General features: G+C 43.0%; 1 protein-coding gene across 2 annotated transcripts in view; it reads left to right on the forward strand.

The window, feature by feature from the left end:
- Positions 1-3,177: 3,177 nt before the first annotated feature.
- Positions 3,178-24,286, forward strand: part of NCOA7 (nuclear receptor coactivator 7) — a 70,347-nt gene continuing 49,238 nt past the window's right edge. For both annotated transcript variants that reach the window (XM_083731111.1, XM_083731112.1), the window contains exons 1-2: positions 3,178-3,971; positions 22,894-23,037. In XM_083731111.1, the coding sequence (XP_083587237.1) occupies positions 22,988-23,037 (50 nt within the window). In that variant the 5' untranslated portion in view covers positions 3,178-3,971; positions 22,894-22,987. The remainder of the gene's footprint in view (positions 3,972-22,893; positions 23,038-24,286) is intronic.

Raw genomic sequence — 24,286 nt, forward strand, 5'->3', positions numbered from 1 at the left:
CAGTAAAGCACCAAATCATAAAACCCTAAAATACTGAAATCACAGGACCCATACTGCAGGTGTGAGTTCTGCTCAGAGTGGGTGAAACCACTGTGGGAACTAATTAAGAAGAAAACCTCAAAGTAATACGGGAAGCGAAATGACAACTTTTGAAAAAACACAACTTCCCTGACCGGGAATCGAACCCGGGCCGCGGCGGTGAGAGCGCCGAATCCTAACCACTAGACCACCAGGGATCTGAAAAGCTGTGTCTTCGTCTGATTTATGTAAGACGCTTTGTTATTTTTGGTGCCACATGACATTTTTTAAAAAGGAATTTAAATTTAGACCAATTCAATTGTTCCCTGGCTGGGAATCAAACCCAGGCTGCAGAATGAGAGGACCAAATCCTAACCACTAGACCTTGGACCAAAGTCAATAGCTAAATTATACATTCCATAGAAATAATGAGCATGGTAATTGCAATTTATACCAAACAAGAGTGGCTCTTTCATATCAGTGAAATCTCTTATTGGAACTTATTTCACATTTATCCAAGTGCAGCTACTGTAACATGTCCACTCCTATCTCATTTATGAAGTTGTACAAATTCAGTTTTCCAATTTATTTACTGAATTATTGTGATGATGTGAGTATCCTATATAATGGAGAGGTAATGGGACTGTTAATAACAGCCATGCTGACCTATTTGTGAATCAGACAAATGATTATATCAAAATAATAGAAGGATCACTATAAAAGCTGTGACATAAATACTTCAGGAAGTGAAATTAAATGTAAATACATGATTGCTTTTACTTACATCAGTTATTGGTTTATAGTATCAAAGCAATAACATAGCAAAGTACATTTTAGATTAGAATTGATTTATGGCATTTATGGCAAACAAAAACTAAACTATGAATTAATTAAATGTAAACATGCAAGCATCACCTCTACTAGCATTTCTAGTTCTGAAAGAACATCCTTTGCACTAGTGTGCCCAGCTCACTGCTTTACCCCTAACCACAGAATTCCTTCATTAAAGTTACAGTGCAAATTTGCAAAACTATATAAAATGCAATCCTAACCTCACTTAACTAGGAATAAGCCCGACTGGACTCAGTAGAACTTACTTTTGATAGACACAGTTAAGATCGGGTTGTTAGTCCAAGGTATCATCCACTTACCTGGGAGTAGGCCCCCTTGAATATATATCAGAGTAGACATGATTAGAATTGCAGTAGCTCTGTAACAAGTCAGCAGGGTATATATGGGTTCATAAAGAAGCAAAAATGATCCAAAGCCAAATTGTAGCTCTTTGGGTTATTGATGCTACTGAACAGTTTCATACACTTTGACAGCCACAATGTTAAGGTAGGCTTCTTTTAGGTGCCCCAAACTGGAAGAAAAATGCAGCAAAATCACGGCCTAATCCCATATGCATGTTTACTCCCACTGAATTCTAAAGCAAATGCAGATATGTGTGTCTCCCTCGGTTTTCTTAAAAACAACTTGAGGCCTTACCCCTCTGGATTTGGTTTGCCATATTGTTAATATTGCTTGTTCTCGTGCCTTTAAGGGCAACCTGGAAAATAAAAATTGAGCAGATAAAGTTTCTTCTGGCTGCTGGATATATGTAGTAAGGCAATGTGAGCAAAGGAGGAATAGGAAAAGCTGACATCCAACTGAGAAATATGGATCTCTGACATACAACACAACTAAGGCTTGTAAAGTACTAACAATGTTTTCATAAGGAGGCCCAGCGTTGAGGTGCACAAAACTTCTGGACTTATCACAGGTATGCAGAAGGCACAATATCAGCAGGCGCAGCCTTTTTACCCATGAATGACAAACTGCACCTGCCCAAATTTAAAATGTTCTCTACTGTTAAAGGTACAGGGACACTGTTTGCATCTGATCACCTTGTTCTTCCACCAGTGCCTGCTTTGTAGTTTGTCCTTTTTTTGAGATATGATCTAACATGAGGAGTGTAATAAATGGCTGAGATGCTGAGGGCAGATAGGAGGCATGTTCTGGGAAATCTTCCTGTTTTCCCTGCCTGCCTTTTCAAAATCTCTCATAAACAGGCCAACACCATGCCCCTTCTGACTACTGAAACACTAACCATCATCTTGGCTGAGTTGTGAAGCAGGGGGAGCTGTGTGTTGCAGTTGCAACAGAACCCAAAGTGCATTGTCAAGAAGAAAATGAGAAGTCACAACCCATGATGGGAAAATCCACTTTTCAGGGCAATATCTCAGTTCTCAAAAAAATGCTTTTAAATGATTTCCCTTACATTTTTTTCTGCTTGAAGCTCTTGTGCCTTCAATAGCTGAACAGGTAGAAGTGCAAGCTAATGATGCAGTTATGCAAAAAGCTACACACTGAACTCTTGCACTGGAACGAAACGTATGGAGTCTGTCAGGAAAAATGCAGATAATACCCTTCTTATTCACAACTGAGCAAGCACAAGCATATTATGGAATATTTGCAAGGAGGGGCAAAGAGCTTCTTAGTTTTGGGATATGACACTTTGGTGGGTTTAGGCCTGGCCCTTGAAGCAAAGAGTCAGAAGGTTAGCCCTCTTCCTCTCTTATTTGTTTAAACTAAGGATGGGGAAACCAAGGTCCTCCAGATGTTGCCCAACAGCCATCAAGCCCAGCCAGCATGGACAATAGTCATGAGCATTTTCTGGGTGGGTGGGGAACTGCTTCCTTGCTCCTGGTGCTCAAAAACACAAGTTGTTGAAGGCAGGTAAATGGCAGCATATGAGCTGGCTCTACCATTTGACAGAGGAAGCTGTCTAAAAGTGGCTGCTTTTAGGTGTTAAACTACTTGATTATTGTGGTATTTTTACTCACAAGGAGAGGCATTTGTGGCAAATTGTATCTCAAATGCCAACATAATGTGGGTATTACACACCTTGCCTCTGGGAGAAGGCATTTTCCCCCAGCCTGCCCTCAGGAAGCAAAAGGCACACACATTTCAAACAAGGCCATGTTGGGGGGCCACTGGCCAAGAGCTCCCCGGTGGGACAGGTCATGATTTGAGTAGAACTTTTTGCTTGGAGAAGCACTGGAGGGAAAACGACCCCAAACCCGCTTTAATAAGAGGTGGACGCTCCACGCATGCTCACAGACTTGTGTGTACATGGCACCGTCCAGAGAATGACAGATTAATAAATATCATTAGCAATGGACGTGTTTTTGCCAGATACGGTATTGGGGAGGAGGAGGAACTGATTCTGGGTGAGAAGGGAGAGTGGAGCACGTCACGAGGAAATGACTGCACCCTCTGCCTCCCCTTTCCCCGCTTCTTGTGGGATTCTACGCATTTCCCCGCGGGGTCGCCCCGCTCCGACGTGGGCGGAGCCGGGGCCCGGCTGCGAGGAAGGAAGGGAGAGGCCGAGGGAGCCGCTCTGGCGAGGCGGGCTCTGAGGAGATTTGCCGGGCTCAGCTGGCGGTGGGGAGAGGAGCGAGCGAGCGAGCGAGGGAGGGAGGGGGGTGCGTCGCCGTGCGGGTGCGCGCAGGGCACAGAGGGGCGGCGGCTTGTGCCTGTTTCTGCCGGGGGAACCATGCTGCTGTTGCCGCTACCGCCGTTGCGGCGACTGCTGCTGCAGCCCTTGCAAGGCCGGCGGGCGGCCTCAGGCAGCTGCGCGCCCCGGACGGCCGGCTGAGCCGCAGCGGCGCGTGAGGGTGGATCTTGGCAAGCGCGGCTTTCTTCTTTCGGCGGCTGTCGCTGCAGCAGCAGCTGCTGAAGCTCCTTCCCTCCGCCAGCCAGCCAGCCAGTCTCCTGATGCTTTTGGTCTACTACGCGCCCCTTCCTAGGTAGAAGAATGAGGGGATCTCAGCTGGGCATCCTCGAGGGAGAACCTGCCTAGGGGGCCCGAGGAGACTGCCGCACACCTTCCGGAGGGGGACATCGGAGAAGCGACAACCTCTGCCGCCGCAGCGCCCAGCTGTGCGCCTTTTGGAAAACATCAAATGCTGGTGCGCATCAAGGGGATGGGGATGTTGATGGGGAGGTGGGGGAGGAGAGAAACAGGCTCCCTCTTTGCAAGAAAAAAAAATGTTTGTGTGTGTGTGTTTTTGAACCTCCCACCAGCTCTCTGATCAGCATTTGAGGAGGCGGGCGGATGAGGCGGGGGGGGGGGGAGGAAACGCCTGCGCTTGGCTGCCTCCCGCTGCAAAAGCTTGTTTTTCTCCGCCTTGCCCGGCAGGCGCTTGCCAAAAAGGGAGCTTCAGGGCTGCCCGGCTCGGAGATGCAGGTCCAGGAGGTGGGTGTGGCTCCGGCGCTCACTTCCTCGCTTTTCCCCTCCCGAAATCGCTTGTCAAGCGACGAATCCTGTCTCCGCGGGGGGGTTGAAAGGGTTAGGATGATGGATTCCCTTGCTTTCCAAATAGTGCCTGCCTCAAACAGCAACGTGCGAAATTGAAAAGGTTTGTTGCAGGCGCCCACCCACGTTGCTGTTGTTGTTGTTGCAAGTCGGTGATCTTAAATATATCATGCAGTTGCCTTCCCTCCCGACTTTATTGCGGTTTCTCACATGGAAGAGTATGTTTCTTTAGCTACATAGCCAGCCAGAATGTCTCTCTCTTGGTGAACTGAGGTGGAGGTCTAGGAGTGATGTTTGTGACCCTGGTTCACATACACTTGGACGAATTGTTTATGAAAATGGCCTTTAAAAAATATGCTCAGCAATGTGGGTAAGAATCTACTGCAGTGATGCGTTCATGCCTGAAGGTACAGAGAGAGGTGTATAGCTAATATTTAAGCTTGTTCAGCAGAACTTCAAATCACCTGTAATTTGCAAGGGGAAACAATTCTCTTAGCTAGCCACTTACAGATAAAAAATACTTTGAAAGAAGGAAATGGACTATTTTTGGAGTTCTCATAATCAGGTTGTTTACGATTTCCTGACTTCCAAAGATTTATTATATTAAAAAATGGGAGGGGATATTAGCATACAGTGCATCATAGGCCTTGGACATACTGGACAAAAACAAGGTGCAGCTTTGAGATGTGTTGTGTTGAGATATTAAGCATGTAAATAAAAAAAGTTTTGTTTCGCTTTGTTCATTTAAATAACACCAACTATGCCCATGGCACTTTACACAAAACAGATATGACAGGTTGCTACCTCAGGGGTAGACACTTAAAATCTATGAGTAGACACACTTCAGTACAAGAAAGGAAGGAATTTTAAAAATATTCTTCTAACTTTACTGGTAGCAAGGGGCATAGGAAGGGGGGGTGCAGTTCACTCCGAGTGTCATCCCTGAGGGGGTGACAAAATGGAACACCGCGGGGGGGGGCACTTACCATGGGGCCTGGCCTGCAGCGCACCTGAGCCATGCGTCTCTCCTGGGAGTGACATGGTAGCTTGGGGCCCCACGCTGCCTGAAATGGCAGCGTGGGTTTTGGGTCTGCCAGGCGGACTCCGTGGGCAGCTCACCGCCCTGCCCCCCCCGGGCAGATTGTTGTGGCCCCCATGTGGTGCCCTTGTGGGCGGATCGCCGCACCACCCCTGTGGGCAGTTTGTCCCACCCCTGCCACTCTGGGTGCTGGAGCATCTAGCTACGCCCCTGCTGGTAGCATTTATTTTGCATTTATTTAAGTGGAAGAAGAAAATAGAGGAATTGAGAATAAGAAATGCCTAATACTAGTTTAAAATTTTGATTACTTCTTTCTTTATCCCAGCTATTTCAGAACTGATAAACCCTGTTTGCAGGTTGATCTATGCAGCTGTGTTTGTATGTTTGCTTGCTTGGTAGTCAGGACTTACTCTGTGGTAAAGGTGCATAAGAACTGCTTTGTTGATAACACATGTAATGTTTAGGCTAGGATAATACCTTCTTGTTACCTGAATTTGAAAACAGGATGGTATGAGTTGTTACATAACCTTTATCATGATATATGTTAATAGATAAGCAAGGGAAAAGGAACACAGTGGAAGTTAATTGACATACAGTTTAGTTCTGATCTAGTAAAGAGTACTTAAGTTTTTTTTCCAAGAAAGGTAAAATAAAACATACATTTGCTTTCATTAGTTGTAATAATATGTTATGACAGTAAAGTTTGATATCCAGTTACAGAGTTTGTAATGATGGCCTACTAGAATTAAAAAAGAAAATAGATTCTCTGGTACCCTTTGGCATAGCATTTTGTTATTTAAATTGGACTTCATTTGATTTTGACAACCATTACATTTTGAGTAAACATACACAATTACATATGTATGTTGTGGGTGTTATTTTTGTACTGCATTTACTGTGTCTTTGTTACACTAGCTTTTGTAATGAACAACAAATTTTAATTTAAAATGGTAAATATCTGATAGCTAATTGATTCTGAAACAGTGCTTGAAATAGTGTGTGTATATGCTTGAACAACCCTTAACAGCCGTTTTTGAAGAGGGTCTTCCTAGTGTAATGCATGAACAAATATTTGCAGCTTTCTAAATCAATGTTTGTAGAAAGGATGACACCAGGTCAGGTTACAAACTGAACTGTCAAAAGTCATTTAAGGAAGCACACAAATGTGAGCATAGAAGTCTAAATGGAAACTTTACCCAAAGCTTTGAATGTGGAAGACCTCCGTAAAGTTTCAGCAAAGAATTAAGTATGTGTTTGACATGGTAAATTCTATACCCACTTACCTGGGAGTAAGACCCATTGAATGCCATCACTTATTTCTAAATAGACTTGTACAGGATTGCATCCTCACTTTTGATTTTGAAGCATCTCTTGAAGACCTTTTTATGCCAACAGGCCTCTGTAGCAGATTAATTTTTTTTTATTAGTATGTCATTTTAATGCTTATCTGTATTGTTTTTCAGGGTGCTTTATGTTTTAATGTTGTACACCACCCTGCTATTTTATGAAAATGGCAGTATGGAATTACTTTTATAAATAAGTAAGTAAAAGCAATCCCAGTTAGTTTTAACCATAGTTTGTCTTGATGATCCCAGTTATGGTCCAAAATATAGTGAAACAACATTTTAATTGGCTGGGTGGCATATAAACACCAGTGGGCGCTTTATAAAGTGGTGGGAGAGAGACAAATTAAACACCTTCCAGCAGACAGGCTAAAGAGGCCAGAGAATAACCCTCACTGTGGTTTGCTTGGTGCATATGGGTTGCTTAAACATGTTTTGCAAACTCAATTGAAACTTTGATTTCACACCCTGGTCTGCAGTCTGGTCAATACATGATATAGGGATTAATAAATAACTATATTATGTTTTAAATGTATTTCCCTCACTGATTTTAATGTCTCTATACAGTGGTACCTTGGTTTAAGAACAGCTTAGTTTATCAACAACTTGGATTAAGAACGCTGCAAACCCGGAAGTAGCTGTTTTGGTTTGTGAACTTTGCCTTGGAAGCAGAACATGTTTCACTTCCTGTTGAGTGTGTTCCATTTGTAAATTGAGCCCCCCGCTGCTATGGGAAAGCACGCCTTGGTTTAAGAACGGACTTCCGGAATGGATTAAGTTCGTAAACCAGGGTACCACCCTGTGGGGTTTGCTTGTTTGCTTTTAAGTCTTATTGAGTTGCCTAGGGCAAGATAAATTGACCCAAAAAATTAATAAATAACAATAATAAAAGGACTAGGAAAGACAGAGTAGGAAGAAGAAAAGTAAGAAGGAGGGTGGAAAAAGATCTAATCTCAAAAGATCTGTGATTTTAAACTTGTTCATTTATGGTTAGGGTGAGCAGTGTGGTGGCCAGGTTTGTACATGACATCAAATTAGTGTGGGTAGTGAAAACCAAGCAGATTGTGCAGTTTCAGAAGGAGAATGGCAAACTAACTCAATGGGCGTATAGAGTGCAGTGTAAATAAGAATAATGTAATGCATGTTTGTGCTGCATAAACCTAACCTCACATGTACATTGAAAGGTCTGAAACCGATGGTGACGTGTCAGGAAAGAGAGCTTGGGATTGTGGAGGATAGCTCATTGAAATCATTGACCTAGTGTGTGGCAGGTTTGTGAGGGTGATTAGGAAAGGGATCAAATAGAAAAACTACCAGTCAGTATGGCACTCCCCTTAAATCTCTGGTCTGGCTACACTTGAAATGCTGTGTTTAGTTTTGGTTTGCCCATTTCAAAAACAGGAACAGAAAAGGGTACCCAGGATGAATCAGGGGCACTTTGACTATGAGGTAAGGTTGCAGTGGCTGGGTTTTTTTAGTTGAGAAAAATGTGACTGGGGGAAGAACCTAATAGTTATTTTAAACTTGTGTAGTGTGTGGGGAAGGGGCATTGAGAAGGTTCTCTCTCAGGCAATAGTAGAACTCAGATTCAACCGATAAAACTGATTGGCAGAAATTTCAGGGCAGACAAAAGGAAGCAGTTCTTGGATGGCTTTAAAAGACCTTGGACACATTTGTAGAGGGTGGGTCTGTCAGTGGCTCTTAGTCATGGTGGCAATAGGGGATTTCCAGGTTCATAGGCAGTATCGGTACCAGTTACTGGGGAGCAATAACGCTTACTGCCTTGTGAGTGTCTCATAGGCCTCTGGCTGGCCAACACCACTGTTGGGAAAAGAATGCTAGACTCTGTGAATTGATCCAACAGGGCTGCTTTCACATTCTTCGGCGGCAGCTTTGATCATGCCATATATTCTTATTCTAAAAGCTGCTTGAATGCTTTATGTAGTAGAAGTGCTAAACCTAGAAGGTACTTAACAAAAAATTGAAAGCTAATTAAACCTTTTTTTTTTTTAAAAAAGGGACAATGCAGTGTGGTTTAAGGCAGTGATTGAATGCATTGCCATTAGCGATACCATTTTTTTCTTCTTATGTTGAATTTTGTCCCATTCTTATCTGTTTGGCAGCCAAATAGGGCTGTCTAGATACAAAGTACAGTAATGGCTTCTGTGTGCTCAAGGAACTTTCTAGATATGCTGAGCAAAAAGAATAATAGCTTGTATATAAAAATAAAGAGAATATCCTGTTCAAACCCATGGCCCCTTACACCTGACTTAGAGCTAAGACATATGTTCAGCATAAGGTTAATCTGCTGGGGTGGCTAATCTCTGGCCTTCCAGACATTCTTTGATTACAACTTCCATTGGTTGTTCTAGCTGGGGTTGAGAGGATCCATTCCTACTATGTACTTAGTTTAATGCCTCTTGAAGTCAGTTAACATTTGGATTTTCTACCACAAGATGTGATGGTTACCAACTTGGACAGCTTTAAAGGGACTAGACATATGTATGAATGATAAAGCTATTGGTGGCTACATAATTATATATTAACTCCAATATGTCTATTGTTTTACCCCCAATACAGTTTTAGCTTTTGTGGTAACAATTGAAGCAAGCAGCGATAGGTTTATCTGTACCAAAAGCCACCTCAGATCTGCCCATCCTTGACTCATTAGACAACAATGTTTTTATGTTTTTAAAGCAGTGCCATTTAATTTTTGTAGTCACTGACATTCTGCTTCTGTCCCACACATCATCTGTTGTATTTTATGTTTGTGTTGCAATCGTCAAAAATGGTAGTATGGTGGGCAAACTAATATCCTGGTTTGTTTTTCTTGAAATGAATTCACCTCATACATTTGAAGTGCATTCATTCCCACCTCACCCTGGGAAGCGTAGTTTGTTAAGGGTGCTGGGGATTGCAGCTCTGTGAGGAGTAAACTGCCATTCCCAGGGCCCATGTTGAGATTGTAATGAAGGACTGACTTCCCACATGGCCATCATAAGAGGGTCATTGCATGAGCCTCCATGCTGTCATCATACGAGAGTCTGCCTCCATGCTTGTGCAATGTCCTTTGATGATATGTGGAAGTAGTGTAGAGATGCTATGCCAGGCATCCCCAAACTCGGCCCTCCAGCTGTTTTGGGACTACAACTCCCAACATCCCTAGCTAACAGGACCAGTGGTCAGGGATGATGGGAATTTTAGTCCCAAAACAGCTGGAGGGCTGAGTTTGGGGATGCCTGTGCTATGCAATGCCAGCATTCATGAGAATAAGCTGCTCTAGACGCTGCTGCTGTGTAGAGCTATGGTGGTGCTTTCAAATGGTCCCTACGTGGTGAGCGTGAGGCGTACACTGTCACCAAGTCCTTGGTTTGTACTTGCTTGTTTCTGGCTTATCCTGATGGAAAACTGGGCCAAGATGGATTTCTGCCAAACAAGCTGCATTGCAACAGCAATGTGTGGTGCAAGGAACAGCAAGATCAAGTTGTGTCTGTCCTTTACAATAATTGCCTTCATGGACGGAATAAGCTGAACAAAACAGCATTCTCCCTCTTGGGACCCAATTAATGCCAAAATAGGCCCTGTGTATTCCCTGCATGTGCTGGTAAAGTTGCCCTAACAAACACAGAAGTGACTGGATGCTACTGTGTACTAACCAACCTTATCTCTGAAGGTGTTGGGTTGCAGATGCTGAATGCAGCTGGAGAAGCATATGGGAGAAAACCATATTTTAGATATCCTGGCCGTATACCACTTAGTTCTTTGGAGGCCAGAATGTGCATTTGCAACTGACGATGACCTTGAAACAAGTGTTGCTAGAACTTAGGGGCTCCAGAGGTCCATCTAGCCACCAGCTGACATTTATGATGCTTTTTTTTAAAAAAGTAGCTTCAAGAAGACTGTGATCTAGTAATTGAATGTGGCCAACTCATCCAGGAAGGGGTGCAACAGCACTAAGCCCAGGCTTGTGGTTTGTTGCTCCTGGTTTCAGAGACAGGAGCTTTCATTATTAGCATTTTGCACCTATAAAGTTCATGCCTTCTCATAAAGAGTGCAGGGAACTGTAGTTTGTTAAGAGTATTGAGAATTGTAATGTGAGGGGAAAGCTACAGTTACCATGATTTTTTTTTGGGGGGGGGGCGAGGTGGCTCATGTGCTTTAAATGTATGGTGTGGGTCTTTCCACAGTAAGACTTAAAAACCACCGTCTGTTGTAACGTGCGAACCAGTTCCATGCATAGATGGCATGCCTTCTGATAGGATGTAGTGCAGATAGGAATGCATATAGCCTGCAGACTGAGACCACTTGCATGTTGCTGTTACTCACACATTACTAGTCACGCATAACACTTCATTGGGTACGGCTATCTCTGGCTTAAAGCCAACGTGATTTAAGTTGGAAATGCTGGCATCTATTGTTCGCAACTGCTTGCTTGATGCTTCATTACTGTGGGCAGTTTTTAAAGTGCTTTCTGTAGTTGAAATGAATCATGCTAATGGCTTGAGTGCCTGGAAGCTAAAGTACTAGCTACTGTACAAATGCCAATCGGGCCCCCTTTTCCATTACTCTCCTTGGCTGCTGATTTCAGAAGTGCAGATGATTAAAGTGAGTGTGATCATTACAGCTTCTTGAGAACTAAAACATTAACTTACTAGAGTCACATCCTGTAAGCTTCTCTTTGAAATCCCATGGGCTAGGGGCAAAAGCACATTGGAAATATTTTTTTCTTACTATTTTCAAAAGCTGAGGTTTTAAAAGCATAACAAGAAAAACGCCCCTTCCTTTCCAACTATTAAATAGCTTGGTGTATGCGATATGTGAGTTTTGTCTGTTTCTGGGGGGAAATTTTGGGGATGTGTCTAGGCAATGAATACATCACTCTGACACTGCTTGGTGGCCAGTGACTATATGCTTGCTGGTGAGTTCAATGAAGAAAGACTGGTGATGAGTCAAATGGAGTTCATTTAACTGGTCAATAAAGTTGTTCCTGCTATAGGAAACAAGGTTAGTCTACAATGCTATCTGTTGTGGAATTCAATTGTACTTTGATTAATCTGGAAGGTAACCAAGGCCTTGTTTACATGCTGAAGATAGAGACTCGTGGCCTGCAAGGTGCTGTTGCTACAAGGAACTCAAAGAATTTTGTGATATCCATTTGTTATAACAGGTGGCAAAGGGGCAAGTTTTTTTCAAGGCCTTCTCTTTATTCTACACGAACAATTCCAGATTTATGGAATTCCCATGTGCTAGAAAGATAGTAGGTGCTGCAGGCTGAGGGCATTTGTGACTACCAGACAGCTGATAGATTTTAATAAATGTGGCAGTGCGTGGGGAGTCTCTTCCTACATGTGTTATAAACTTAAGTTCCTCACTTACGATTATGTAATAAGAAATGAGTGCTGCTCTTCTGGTTTATGTTGAATCTCCTTAATTAACTGATCCTTTGCCAGTTTGATTTATAATATTTACTTGAATCATGGAATTGCATACAAATCCTCATAAGTTGAAATGCCCCCTGGATTTTGCTTTGGAAGTTTACCTGTGTATTCCTTTTGCTCATGAAAAATGTGTCTTTTGGACTGATAACAGAATAATTTATGGGGTCCATAGGCTCAATGGACTGAAAGGAGTGCACAGGGACCTAACTTGGACAGTAAACTTAAGCATGGCTTAGATGTTTGGAAACGAGTTGCATTGATTAAGGGGCTCTGCTTCTCCCTTCTCTCTTCCATCATGCACATAAAGAGGAGAGTGAACATGTCACCTTTCACTTTGCAACAAAGTAAAGGTCCCTGTTATGGGCAAACTTGGTGAACCATGGTGTGTTATAATTGCTTAGTTAAAACCTGGAACAAACTATGGTTTGATATCCTGGTGAGATTGGCAGGGATAGGGAACCTATGGCCTTCCGGATATTGCTGGACTACAATTCCCATCATCCCTGACCATTGGCCATGCTAGATGGGGCTGAAGGCAGTGGCGTAGCGTGGGGGGTGCAGGGGGGCCCGGCTGCACCGGGCGCAACATCTGGGGGTTAGGGTTAGGGGGCGCAAATCCACGGGTTAGGGGGTGCAAATTACTTGCCTTGCTGACAACCCACGCTACGCCACTGGCTGAAGGGAACTGTAATCCAGCAGCAGGCTCACCATCCTGATTTCGTGTGAAAACAGAAGCTTGTTAAGCTTCCTTGTGCCTGAAAGAGAAAGAGGGAAGGGGATTGCTTGTGGTCTGAAAAAAGTTAATTCCTGTGTTTCCAACTAATATAAGGAACAAAATCCTAGATGTGGGAGCATATGCAGCATGCATAAAATCATGCTTTCTCTAATAAATGATTAATTGTTTTAGATAGAATAACTGTTACTTCTGTACTAAAAAATCCTCTAAGGGGATTAGAATCTGAAATTTACATATACTGTAATATGTATTAGAAGAGTGAAAAATTCTACCCTTTTATCATTGTGGAATCACTTTGATTGTGAATATATCATGATGGTTAGGTGATTACCAGAAGTAACCAATGCATATTAAACAATATTGAGGGTCCACTCATGGAACAGAAGGAAAATAATTGCCGGCAGCCTCCGATTAGTACAGTGATTCTGCATGAACTCAGAAAATGAAAACTGAATGTTGATGTAGATATCTTGAATTTTCTTAAGTTGTGCGTGTATATATATATATATATGCAGGTTTTGGTGTCCTCGGGTGTCTTCCCGTGTAAAAGTGGACACCAAAACCTGCATTCCTGTACCCGTGAAAATCTACGAAAGCAAATTATATATATATATATATATATATATATATGGAGGTTTTGGTGTCCTCGGGTGTCTTCCCGTGTAAAAGTTGGGGTGTCTAGGCGACGTTTCGACGAGGTCTCACTCGTCATCTTCAGGCTGGTGCTTTCGGCTTCTTGTTACTGGAACAGAGCGGGATCTCAATGTTTGAGTTCCTATAAATACTGTAGAGGGGGTGTGGTGTCTAGCCTCCAATGTTCTGGGCAGAGAGGAAGTTCCCAGGCTAGTGTGCCTTTTCTTCTTTTGTTCCTTAATTACTTGAGAGATACCTTGAGTGATTTCTTGAGTGATATCCTGAGTACCACTTAGGTGGGTCATTAGGTGTGGATTAGTTGCTAAAGTCTTTGTGTCTTGACCTCTTGAACTTTGTGAAGAGTTTTCCTGAGAAGATGGCTGTATTGCACTTAGTTGTGCTTTGGCTTGGCTTCGTGTATAGGGGCGAGCTGTGGTTTTGTGGCTTGTGTCAGCCAGATCTGTGTAGGGATTGCAGGGGGGTGCAGCATCCGGAGGTGCCACCATGGATTGGCTACTGGATGGTGTCAGTAATTCATCTGTGGAGAGGGTCTGGGTTTGGGTCTGGTGTGGTTGATTGGTGTTGGCGTTCTGTGTGCCTCTGGATCTGGTGTCAGTTTTTGTGGAGAGGGCTAATTTCCAGATGTCTGGCAAGCGGGATGTGTCGTCACGCTTGTTCATGTTGTGAGGGTGTTTCTCTATCTCGATGGCTTCCATGATTATTCTCTTGTGGTGATGTTCCGTGTTAAAGAGCAATTTGGAATCTGCAAAATTAATTTCGTGTCCTGTTTCTTTCATGTGTTGGAAAAGAGAGGAAGTTTTTTCTTCTTCCTCTCTTTTCCAACACATGAAAGAAACAGGACACGAAATTAATTTTGCAGATTCCAAATTGCTCTTTAACACGGAACATCACCACAAGAGAATAATCATGGAAGCCATCGAGATAGAGAAACACCCTCACAACATGAACAAGCGTGACGACACATCCCGCTTGCCAGACATCTGGAAATTAGCCCTCTCCACAAAAACTGACACCAGATCCAGAGGCACACAGAACGCCAACACCAATCAACCACACCAGACCCAAACCCAGACCCTCTCCACAGATGAATTACTGACACCATCCAGTAGCCAATCCATGGTGGCACCTCCGGATGCTGCACCCCCCTGCAATCCCTACACAGATCTGGCTGACACAAGCCACAAAACCACAGCTCGCCCCTATACACGAAGCCAAGCCAAAGCACAACTAAGTGCAATACAGCCATCTTCTCAGGAAAACTCTTCACAAAGTTCAAGAGGTCAAGACACAAAGACTTTAGCAACTAATCCACACCTAATGACCCACCTAAGTGGTACTCAGGATATCACTCAAGAAATCACTCAAGGTATCTCTCAAGTAATTAAGGAACAAAAGAAGAAAAGGCACACTAGCCTGGGAACTTCCTCTCTGCCCAGAACATTGGAGGCTAGACACCACACCCCCTCTACAGTATTTATAGGAACTCAAACATTGAGATCCCGCTCTGTTCCAGTAACAAGAAGCCGAAAGCACCAGCCTGAAGATGACGAGTGAGACCTCGTCGAAACGTCGCCTAGACACCCCAACTTTTACACGGGAAGACACCCGAGGACACCAAAACCTGCATTCCTGTACCCGTGAAAATCTACGAAAGCAAATATATATATATATATATATATATATATATATATATATATATGTTTTACCCTTCATGCTGTGCATTAGTACACTGTGCGCAGTGTGTTGGAATTAAAGTTGCTATAGAAACCTTAACTTTGGCTTTATAATGTGGATAATCTGTGGAGGGTTTAGCTGCCTGTCTCTGTACAAAAAATAGCATTCTCTGCATTGCTAAGTTACCATAGTAGTTGTTTCCAGGTTCTCTTCGCCCTCTTTTTGGCACGCATAATAATACATTGCAACATATGGTGGCTACCTTTTTTGACTCTCCCCCCCCCCCCCCGGCTTTCTCTCAAATGTTTTTAAATTAGTTTTCAAGCATCCGTAATTTTGAAGACTATGATGGCTAAAAATAGCTGAAAAATAGCTCTCTTCTGTTGACCTGAAAAATAGCTCTCTTCTGTTTTCTGTCCACATTCATGGCATTTACAAGTCATGCAGTGATGCATCTCCTCTTAAAAGGTTTTCTTCCCCATCCATCATATATGTGCTTACTCAGAGGTAAGTTTTGCTGAGTTCAGTAGGGGTTTGTTGCAAGCAAATACCATTTAAATCAGGGGTCAGCAACCTTTTTCAGCCATGGGTCGGTCCATCGTCCCTCAGACCATGTGGTGGGCTGGATTATATTTTGAAGAAAGAAAATGAACGAATTCCTATTCCCCACAAATAACCCAGAGATGCATTTTAGATAAAAGCACACATTCTACTCATGTAAAAACACGCTGATTCCCGGACCGTCCATGGGCCAGATTGAGAAGGCGATTGGGTCGCATCTGGCACCCAGGTCTTAGGTTGCCTACCCCTGATTTAAATCCTAGCATCATGTGCAAAAATTCCACTGAGTACAGGGGATCAAAATTTCTTGTTTTAAGAAATCCTGTACTTATTTTTGACTGTATATAATCTGGGATGTCCACATTCTTAGCCATCCTTTGTGTGTGGGAGAAACATGACAGAGGTGACTTGAAAGGGACTCTTACACCCACTGGATCCAGTAATTTTACCAAAATCAGGGTGAACTTTTTAGAAACATTTACATCCTTTATGTTTTACTTTCTTTAACGTTAAAACCATCATGTGGACTTGCAATGGATCCACAAGAGGGTGCTGCTCAGTCTCTTAAATTGACTAGAAGGCTACAAAACCAGTCTTGGAAATACTTGCTGCCTGCATCTTATTAGTTTCATATTAGTATCTTATGAGTTTCTATTTGAATAGCCCACCCCTTCTTTTCCGGCTTGTGTGTGTATAATAAACATAATGTGCAAATGTGTTTTTAAAATAACATTACAGTAGGTCTGAGGTCAGTCAGTGAAGATAACAGCAGGATTTTTTTCTTTACTCATTTACATACAGACTTAAAAAGTGTTTCCCAAACCTTTAATACTTGGTTCCACTTTTTAAAGCTATCTTTCTTTCTTCCCTACTTACTATTTCAATGTATCGAGCCAGAACTGTACATCTGCATCTAGTGTGTGGCTGCTTTCAAAAGCTTGGGTTCAATATTTTCTTCTATCCTTATTTATATATTTATTTCATATATTTATGACCTGCCCTTAAGCAAAAGGGGCCCTAGGTGGATTAAAAAATAAGTGAGCCAGAATGCATAATTCGACATGTTTCAAATTTCCTCATCCTATTCCTCTTATTTCTGAAATGTGGGAAATGAAAAAAAAAAGTCATTGGCTGCTGCAGGTATGGAAACAGTGTAGTGATGGCATTCCTTGCTGGAACGAACCCTTTCTGAACATTACTGGGGACAGAGATAGCCACAAGTTGGCTGTGACATTTAGCTGTGGTCATAGTCACCCAGTTCAGATCACCTTTCCTTGGTTCACAAACCATTAAAGCCAGAATCTTCCCACCAAAACATGGCAAGACTAGGAGGGAGACGGGATAACACTATGAGTCTAGGAGCAAGTGTTATCCCATCTCTATCCTCCTCTTGTGATATTTTGGTGGAAAATTCTGGCTTCAATTAAGCCAGAGTTCCCTGCTGCATCCAGACTTGGGAATTGTGGCTTAACATTTTATATTCTGTTCAGCTGCTTGTGCAAAGGGTGGAGAGATGTGGCTGTGAAGGGGCTGTGTACTGGTTCATGCGTACTTTGCCTTAGAAGCCAGGGTTTTTGGCAGTGCATAACCTTCATACCTTCATGTGTTCCTCTGGAGGTAAAATGTATGTGCTTCCATTATCTTGAAAAGAAGACAATATGGTTGGATGCTTCTTCCATTCCTTTCCAGGTGTCTTAGTATTCAACGAGTTCTTAATGAAATTGCACTTTCCCTGAAAAACCAGCTTCAGGGTTATTCCATATCCAGCTTTGGCAATAGAAGCCCATGTGGCATTTTGTGGCCTCGAGTGTTGTTTACCAATTATGACTGATTTGTTGAAGGCAGCTGCTCCTGGACCTGGGATAATTGGCTATCCCTTCTATGGTAACCTGCTTAGATTGCTGCAGTGTGTTAAATTGCGGGTCTACCTTTGAAGATGGTTCACAAGCTTCATGAGGAAAGAATACATGTGCCAGTGACCTTCAATGCATTCTTTTCTTCTCTGAGGTGACATGGACGTCAATAATATGGTATTGTTTTTCCTTTTACTTTGACAGGCCTCTTGTGAAATGTCCTTCCCACGGAAGCTTATCTGGTACCTACAGACAGCAGGCAAAAATGGTTTGATTTATCCAGGCATTTAAAATTTTGCCACTATTTTCTGTCTTTCTTTTTAGGACCAATAGCAGTGGGCAATGGATGGTGGCAGGGTGGAGGGTGATTTGCATCTCAAGGGAAGCTTCTATTGGTACCAATGGGAGCTTCCCTTGGCATGCAAACAGCACCTTTTAGTAATAGTAAAGAAATCCTGTATACCAGAAGGTAAATAAGGCTAGTAATCCTATACCCAATGACATGGGAGTAAGCTCTATTGAACCCTGTGGGACTTGCTTCTGATTAGATATGTATAGAATTGTGAGGTAAATAGAAGCAAGCATGCTGATTTCTACATTGATATAATCTCTTAAATTTGAATCCATGACCCACCTAAAGCTATCTGTTTCCCTTTTAATTCAGCCTTGAGAGTAGGCAAGGATTGTGTACCTGAAATGTGCGCACATACTGAAGTAAATTAGTATATGCAAAATAAGGCTTCCTCCTTCTCCACTCATCTTGCAGAAGATATGATTTCTTGACCTCTGTAGCTTGTTTTTGAGGTTAAAGCCATTGGAGAAGCCATTGAGCTGGCATACTTGAAGAATTTCTCTTTAGTTGTGAGTAAAAAGAAGCATTCAACAATTCCTCTTGTTGCCTATGACAGCCTTAGATTGTGGTTTGCCTTCCCAGAGCATCCCTTAACTTCATGGATGAATTACCTCAAGTATGTCACTGTGGCCAACACTTTCCCTGTCTTTTCTTCAGGTTGCTTTCTTGTGAACTCTCCATATATGGCCCATGGTACATCCATTTTATTTTAACTTTGCGCTCACTAATTAGGCAGGCAGTTTCTTATGAACTTTCAGTCTTATTTGTGGTGACTGCATTTTGCCTGAAGAAACAACAAAGTAAGTGGTGGCTTACTGGTTATAGCGTTTCTGCTGCTGTTTCAGTCTGTCACAACTGTTCTTAAATTGCAGACTCTGATTAAAGCTAGTGAGGTGGCATTGTTAGCTGGAAACTGATGTTATGCCTAAACTGATTGGGCAAAATACTGTGGGTGGTATGTATTAATGCTATTCAGTGCATCCTGCTATTGAATTTGCAGAAATGGAATTGAAAGGTTAAACTGCTAGTAAAAGCATTTATATTTATTCATTCCATTTATTTCCACACTTTTCCATATTCATGGTTTTTGTATTGTGGTATGTGAAGCCCTAGTTTTCCTCAGGTTCTTTTCGTTGAGAAGGTCAATAATGGCAGACAGGCAGCGGCGGAGCAAGCCGATTGGGTGCCTGGGGTGGCCCACATGCCCTGCGCCCAGGGGCCGGGCCAGCTGGGCCAGGACGCTCTGCGGGGCCTCCAAGGAGTCTGCCTGCCTCCTCCCACTCAGCTGCCCTACAACTGAGGGATAGGCGGTGGACGGACCGTTTGGGGCAGTGTGGAGCCTGCGGGAGCCCAAGCCACTGCATCACTCCCGGTGAGTGCTGCCCGCCATTTTGTCACCCCCTCAGTGGTGACTCCCAGGGCATCTGCTCCCACTGCACCCCCCCTTCCTCCGTCCCTGCAGACAGGATGCCCTTGTGCCACTATTAATGATCTTTTCATGGTCATCCACATGGGCTCATTCTTGTGTGTGCTCTCAGTTTGTGTCAGGCAGGTGTGGCTAACCTGTGGCCTTCCAAGTAGTTTTGGACTCCCATCAGCCCTGGCCAGCATGAGTAATCATTAGGACTGATGGGAGCTCCTGTGTAGGAACATAGAGGGCCTCAGGATAGCCACCTTTGCTGAAGATAACATTTCCCCAAGGCTAGACCATGTACCAGAATCCTCATTGGTGAACAGATATTTTGTGGCCAATGTGTTGGATTCCCTGAGAACAAATAGTTTGAATACAGCTTCTGGCAGATGTTCCTACAGTTTATTAACTAACTGACTTTTGTTTACAACATCTACATATATTCAAAACCAGGGGTCGGCAAGGTTAACCAGCCATGGGCTGGATCACTCCTACAGAGATCGTCCGTGGGCTGGACTGGTGAAGCGTGGCCCCGGAAATCGCGTCTGTGCATGTCTGCAGTGCTGGAAATTGCTTCTGCGCATGCCCAGACGCCGAAAATCACACCTGCACAGAAGCAATTTTCAGCGTCTGGACATGCGCAGATGCGATTTTTGGCGCCGCTTGGTGAATCTCCGCGTTGTGCCTGTTTAGTGCAGCGCGCGTGGGACTCACTGAGCAGGCAGCTTAGTTCGGGGGCAGCTTGTGGGGCGGTAAAATGGGCTTCGTGGGCCGCACGCTGCCGACCCCTGCTCAAAACTGTATAGTCATCACCCTGAACCACATTAGTTCTAAAGAGTATGCAGGAAACCTTGTCAATCATGCAGCAGTGGTATGCTGTTGAGGAAAAGCTGTCTCTAGGTTGAATACAGCGAAGAGGTTGAGAATCCTGGCCTGTTTTGGCACAAAGGCAGTTCTTGATTCTGAAGTAAATGTTGACCAATTAGTTTCAGCGGTAGTAATACAGCAATTGTGGAAAGTGATGTGTATTTTATTACCATATATCTATCTTAAGAGTTCGGTAGTCATCCCTTTGACTCCTACTTGTTCTTTTCAGAGAGCAGACTAGGAAATAAAAAAAAGAAGTGGGGAAAGAAAAGGGGAACACTAGATATGGTAAACTTAATTTATGGTTGCAGGGAGATTACTAATGCCTTCTCCAAAAGGTCTCCTCCCACCTTTGATTATTGTTTCTTTTTCTTAAGAGCACATGGGAGTGATCTGACTTCCTTCCAGTGAATCTTTGAAGATATACTTAGTGCTTTTGTTTATTAGAACAATTCTCCAGTTTTGAAGAGCTTAGCCCTTTTAGGACATTATTTTTATTCTACAGAGAGTTCTAATGGGACTGTATTATTTTTCTAAATTGGTTTTTATTTATTTTACCCACTTTTCAGATTAATCTTCCAAACCACTAAAAATAAAGGCACTACAGTCATACCTTGGGTTGAAGTAGCTTTGGGTTGAGCATTTTTGGGTTGCGCTCCGCAGCGACCCGGAAGTAACGGAACGTGTTACTTCCGGGTTTCACTGCATGCTCAGACGCTCAAAATGACACCACGCGCATGTGCAGAAGCGGTGAATCGTGACCCGCGCACATTCAGACACGGGTTGCGTTCGCTTCAGGATGCGAACGGGGCTCCGGAACGGATCCCATTCACACCCAGAGGTACCACTGTATAATGATTAAAAACACAGTACACAGTATAATTGGGAGTGGGTGGTGCTGTGGTCTAAAAGACTGAGCCTTTTTGGCTTGCTGACCAGAGGTCGGCAGTTCGAATCTGTACGATGGTGTAAGCTCCTGTTGCTCTGTCCCAGCTTCTGCCAACTTAGCAGTTTGAAAGCACACCAGTGCAAGTAGATAAATAGGTACCTGTGTGGCAGGAATGTAAATGGTGTTTCCGTGTGCTCTGGCTTCCATCACACCAGAAGCAGTTTAGCTGTATGTGAACAAACGCCAGCTCCCTCAGCCTGAAGCGAGATGAGCGCTGCAACCCCATAGTCACCTTTGACTGACGTTAATGTCCAGGGGTCCTTTACCTTCTACTTTTTTATACACAGCTGTAATGGCATAAGGGGTTGCTTGTGCGTAAGCGCTAAAACGCTCCCAGTTTTGTGGTTAGTTTTAAACTCTCTCTAGCCGGACAGCCATGAGTGCGTGGCTGCCTTAATCACTGGCAGAATCCGTCAGTGGGCGTTTCCTGAATTTCTTCCAACATAAAAGTACTTTGACAGAAAGTCTCCTCCTTGATTCTCTGCGCGACAGCTTTCTGCGCAGAGTGGGCGTCCCAAGGGGAGGCCCCGAGCTCTCACCACTGGTCTCACTTGAAGCGTCTCTGTGCCTCACCTCCAACACTGTCTCCTCCTCCCCTCCTTCTTCAGCGGAAACTCTCCCTCTCCCCCTGCTGGTTCCCTCCTCAGCATCCGAGGGTCTCCCAGCATCCGAGAGCCTCTCCACCACCCTGCGCTCCGATGGCAGTTCCCTGACAACAGCGTAAGAATATTGAGGAGAGTATTGGAATATCCACAGTTATAATTATACTGGCTACTATTCTAAGTGAAAGTTAAGAAATATATATTATGTGGCCCACAATAAAAAACAGAAGGCTCAATTGTAAAATGCTTTCTGGAACTAAAAAAGAAAAGAATAAGCAATGTAGTGATTGTATTGGACAACCTTGGTTTGGCTGGTTCCAGGGCCATGCAAATGGCATCAAGGACCAAATGCAGCCTTGGGGTTGTGTGTTGGACCCCTGTGATTTAGACAGACTGCAGATAATTTGCACTAACAGTGCTATGTGGGAAAATGGTGCACGCTCTGTGAAACGAAGATGCAAAATGCCAGATTTCTAACACAAATGAACCCCCCTCAAATTTGTGTTTTGTTTTGGTTCAGATGCCTTGAATGTTCTGTCTTTGTGTGTGTGTGTATGTTTCTTTCTTTCTGAGCATTAAAACAACAACAACAGAAGCAAACAAACAGCACTCAGGTTGTTCATTCTTTCCAGGTTTCTTGTCTTTTGTGGAGATATGGACAGAGATGTTTAACCTGTTGATAGAACCGCAGCACAGTGCATTAAAATAATTGCAGTTAGATGGTGAATGAATTCTTTGTAAAGTGGTTTTAAAGGCAGTTCATTAACATTGATGTCAGACTTCTGTTTTTATTTGACACATATATACACACACATAAAATCCCATGTGCAACTTGTGTTTCCCTATTTGTGTTTCTATTTTAAGGAACCTTGTGTTCCCCATGCAGTGAATTGAGCCATGACTATTGTTTTTCTTTTCTTTTGTTTTTGGTACAATAAGCTTTGTCATGTGACAGTGCTTTCACTGGTTTAATTTACCATGCTGTGGGACTATGCACTGTAACACTTCAAAAAAAATGAAGCAGCAGCAGCAGCAGCAGCAAATCAGGTGTTGTCGACATGTTAATTTCTGAGCTTCCTCTTTTCCCCTTCCTCAGTGATAACTGCATGGATCGTGTGTGAACATGAGACGCTAACTGGAAGTTCAGAAGCTCAGCCAATTCACCTTACACTTTTTACTATTTGTTTACAATGGAAATCAAGGAAGAGAAAAAAGAACGAAGACAAGGCTATTTTGCCCGGTAAGCTACTTGCTGCTCTTTCCGTTGTTTCAAAATGCAACTGTGGACTTTCCCCTCTGTCGGTTGTAACGTTTTAATCCAGGGCAAATACTCTGACTACATTTTCCTGCTTGCTATGTGAGTTACGCTTTGCTTTCTTTTTCTTTGTTGTCTCTGAGTATCCACACTTCCGTGACACGTACAGGTTAGAGCCCCCAGAGTGTAACTAATTTCGAGCTGCTTTGAATCTTTTTATTTTATTGCTACTGTATGTTGAATCTGGACATTAGGGATCTGCTTCCTGTCTAACCTGTTTAACCCTGGTGGAACCAAGCTGCAAGTCACAAGTCTTTTCCACCAAGAATGGAGTGCAAGGGTGGGGAATCTGTGGCCCTCCAGAGGTTGCTGGATTACTACTCCCATCATCCCTGGCTGCAGCTGATGGGACTTGTAGTACCACAACATCTGAAAGCCTGGGGGTCCTTGACCCCTAATGCTGTACGGAAGGTTTTTGAGTGCAGCACACGTCAGTGTTCATAAAAGAAAGAATATTAACTTGAAACAGAAATGACTAACAACTCTGGTATTTCATGCACCTCTGCAGACTACTAAAATAAAATATCTAGGAATTAAAATTAGTAATTAGACTTAGTTATCTACAGCTTACTGGCTAATATCCAGTTCATCGGTACTTGGGAATAAATTATATTGCAGTCAATGTAGTTTTCTTAGTAAATATGCTTAGGATTGTGCTGCATGTGTGGAAGGCAACATTTCATTATTATTTTTTACCATGGTATATAAAAATAAATATTTTTATTAACTTTAACACAGGTTTGTTATACTTGAGCCATGACTTTTGAATTTTACTTCCCATCAAAGCCTAAAGTCTTTTGTTAGGAAGTTGACCTTCATTTTAAATAATAGGTATATTTAACTTGCTATGATCAAATTATACAGCTTTCTTGGTTGAAAAATGAAAGAGGAGGGGAAATCTGTTTTTGTTCCTTTAAACATACAGTTTTGTTTTTGTTTTAAATCTGCTGTAGCATCAGCAAAAAAGAGCTGCTGTGGTAGTTCTGTGCCATCTCTGCTCTTCATTCTGTGTTTATTGTAGGTGAATTATAAACACAATCCTTGATGTAACAAAACCAGATCTCCACGGTGGAATGTAAACTGTAGTTAAAGTGCGGTATATCTTTTAAGGATTATTTAACTGTGCAAACATGCTGTTATGACAACTTTTTGGAAGAAAAAGAAGTGCATCTCA

The sequence above is a fragment of the Podarcis gaigeae genome, assembly GCF_964106915.1.
Source record: "Podarcis gaigeae genome assembly, chromosome: 3".
Lineage (NCBI taxonomy): Eukaryota > Metazoa > Chordata > Lepidosauria > Squamata > Lacertidae > Podarcis > Podarcis gaigeae.